Source organism: Heterodontus francisci, chromosome 32 (assembly GCF_036365525.1).
Source record: "Heterodontus francisci isolate sHetFra1 chromosome 32, sHetFra1.hap1, whole genome shotgun sequence".
In the NCBI taxonomy this organism is placed as follows: Eukaryota; Metazoa; Chordata; class Chondrichthyes; order Heterodontiformes; family Heterodontidae; genus Heterodontus; species Heterodontus francisci.
In genome coordinates, this window is record NC_090402.1 from 48,592,733 (window position 1) to 48,594,235 (window position 1,503).

Sequence of the window (1,503 nt, forward strand, 5' to 3'; positions counted from 1 at the left end):
GGAGTTCTGTCCTCGTTTGGGCACTTCTGCTGTTCCTCAGGGGGCAGCCATGTCTCATCAGGGAGCACACTTGTCTCTGTGTCAGAAGATCATGCATTCAAATCCCACTCCAGGGACTTGGGTACATAATCTATGCTGACACTTCAGTGCAGTACTGAGGGAGTGCTGCACTGTTGGCGGTGCCATCGTTTGGATGAGACGTTAAACCAAGGCCTAGTCTGCTCTCTCAGGTGGATGTAAAAGAACCGGAGATGAAATTTCCCCTGTACCCCTGACCAATATTTATCCCTCAACCAACATCGCTAAAACAGATTATCTGATCATTTATCACATTGCTGTTTGTGGAACCTTGCTGTGAGCAAATTGTCTGTCACATTTCCTACATTACAACAGTGACTAACTTCATAAAAAGTCCCTCATTGGGTGTAAAAGGCTTTAGGACATCCTGAGGCACGAAATAAATGTAACATGTTTCTTTCAGCCCAAATCCCACAGTATTTTCTTAGTCCAGAAGAGTGAGATGACGAGAATGATTGTGATTCCAAAAGTGGCAATCAGGATGTAGGTGATGGTTCTGCAGGGCGGACTCTGACAACATTTCCACATGGTGTTCTGAGGCAGCCGATCCTCCAGTGCTGGCGCCGCTTGTGTATGCAGGGGGAGGCCACCCTCTCGTTCCATTTCCAGGGTGAGGGTGTAGACGGTGGGCCGGCGCAGCAGGAAGCTGGCTTTGCCCGGCCCCTTGTAGAACAGGCGCCCGTGGTCCAGGTGAACGTGGACGGGCTGTAGCCTCATGCGACCAAGGATCTCTGCGTTGGTGCGCAGGCCCGTCACCAGTTGCCCGGCACTTAGGGGAGTCAGATGGCGGCACAGGGGACAGGACATTCCCGGATCCATCTCCGGAACGGCTGCCAGGCTCATCCGGGCCAGGCACTCCAGGCAGAAGGTGTGCTTGCACTCCAGGATCTTGGGCGTGCGAAACGCGTTGTCGTAGGGGTTCCAGCAGACAGCACATTCGCAATCGGAGCCATTCCCCTCTGGCGTCATGGCGCCCTTTAAAACACGTGCCCTCGTGGGCCTTGCACCATCTGAAGCAGCCTACCTTCCCGCTGGTGGCCCCGCAGGAGATTTCCCTGCAGTCCACGTGTCAAGGCGTCTCACGTGATTGACCACAGAGGAGAATATCCCTCACTTACCCAGGTGTCTGTCTTCTCCCAGCGACCGGCACGTGATTGTCCAGTTGGGCCAAAGCTCACACTCCCTGACAGCTGTGTGTCTCTTGACAGTAACCACGAGCCTATTCCTCACAATGTAGTAGAACTCAGGTGTTGCTGCACTTGTTGAAACCTCACTGCTCAAGAATCCTAATGTTTCAGCCAGGATTCCAGGAAGCTGAAGGCAGGTCGACACTGTTCCACTTCGGCCCTGTCTCACCAGGCCTCCCCGTCAACTGCAGCTTCCAATTAAGTTATTTCGAAGTCCTTGCACAACTCTGCTGTTAAT

The 1,503-nt window shown here is 53.2% G+C and overlaps 1 protein-coding gene across 1 annotated transcript; it reads right to left on the bottom strand.

Annotated features, from left to right (window-relative positions):
* Nucleotides 1-361: 361 nt before the first annotated feature.
* Nucleotides 362-1,267, bottom strand: LOC137347790 (E3 ubiquitin-protein ligase RNF183-like). Its single transcript, XM_068012759.1, has one exon. The coding sequence runs from the start codon at nucleotides 1,045-1,047 to the stop codon at nucleotides 478-480; it is 570 nt and encodes a 189-aa protein (XP_067868860.1). The 5' UTR covers nucleotides 1,048-1,267; the 3' UTR covers nucleotides 362-477.
* Between the last annotated feature and the right edge of the window lie 236 nt (nucleotides 1,268-1,503).

Coding starts and splice junctions, on each gene's coding strand:
- LOC137347790 (XM_068012759.1), bottom strand. CDS start 1,047: ATGACGCCAGAGGGGAATGGCTCCGATTGCGAATGTGCTGTCTGCTGG.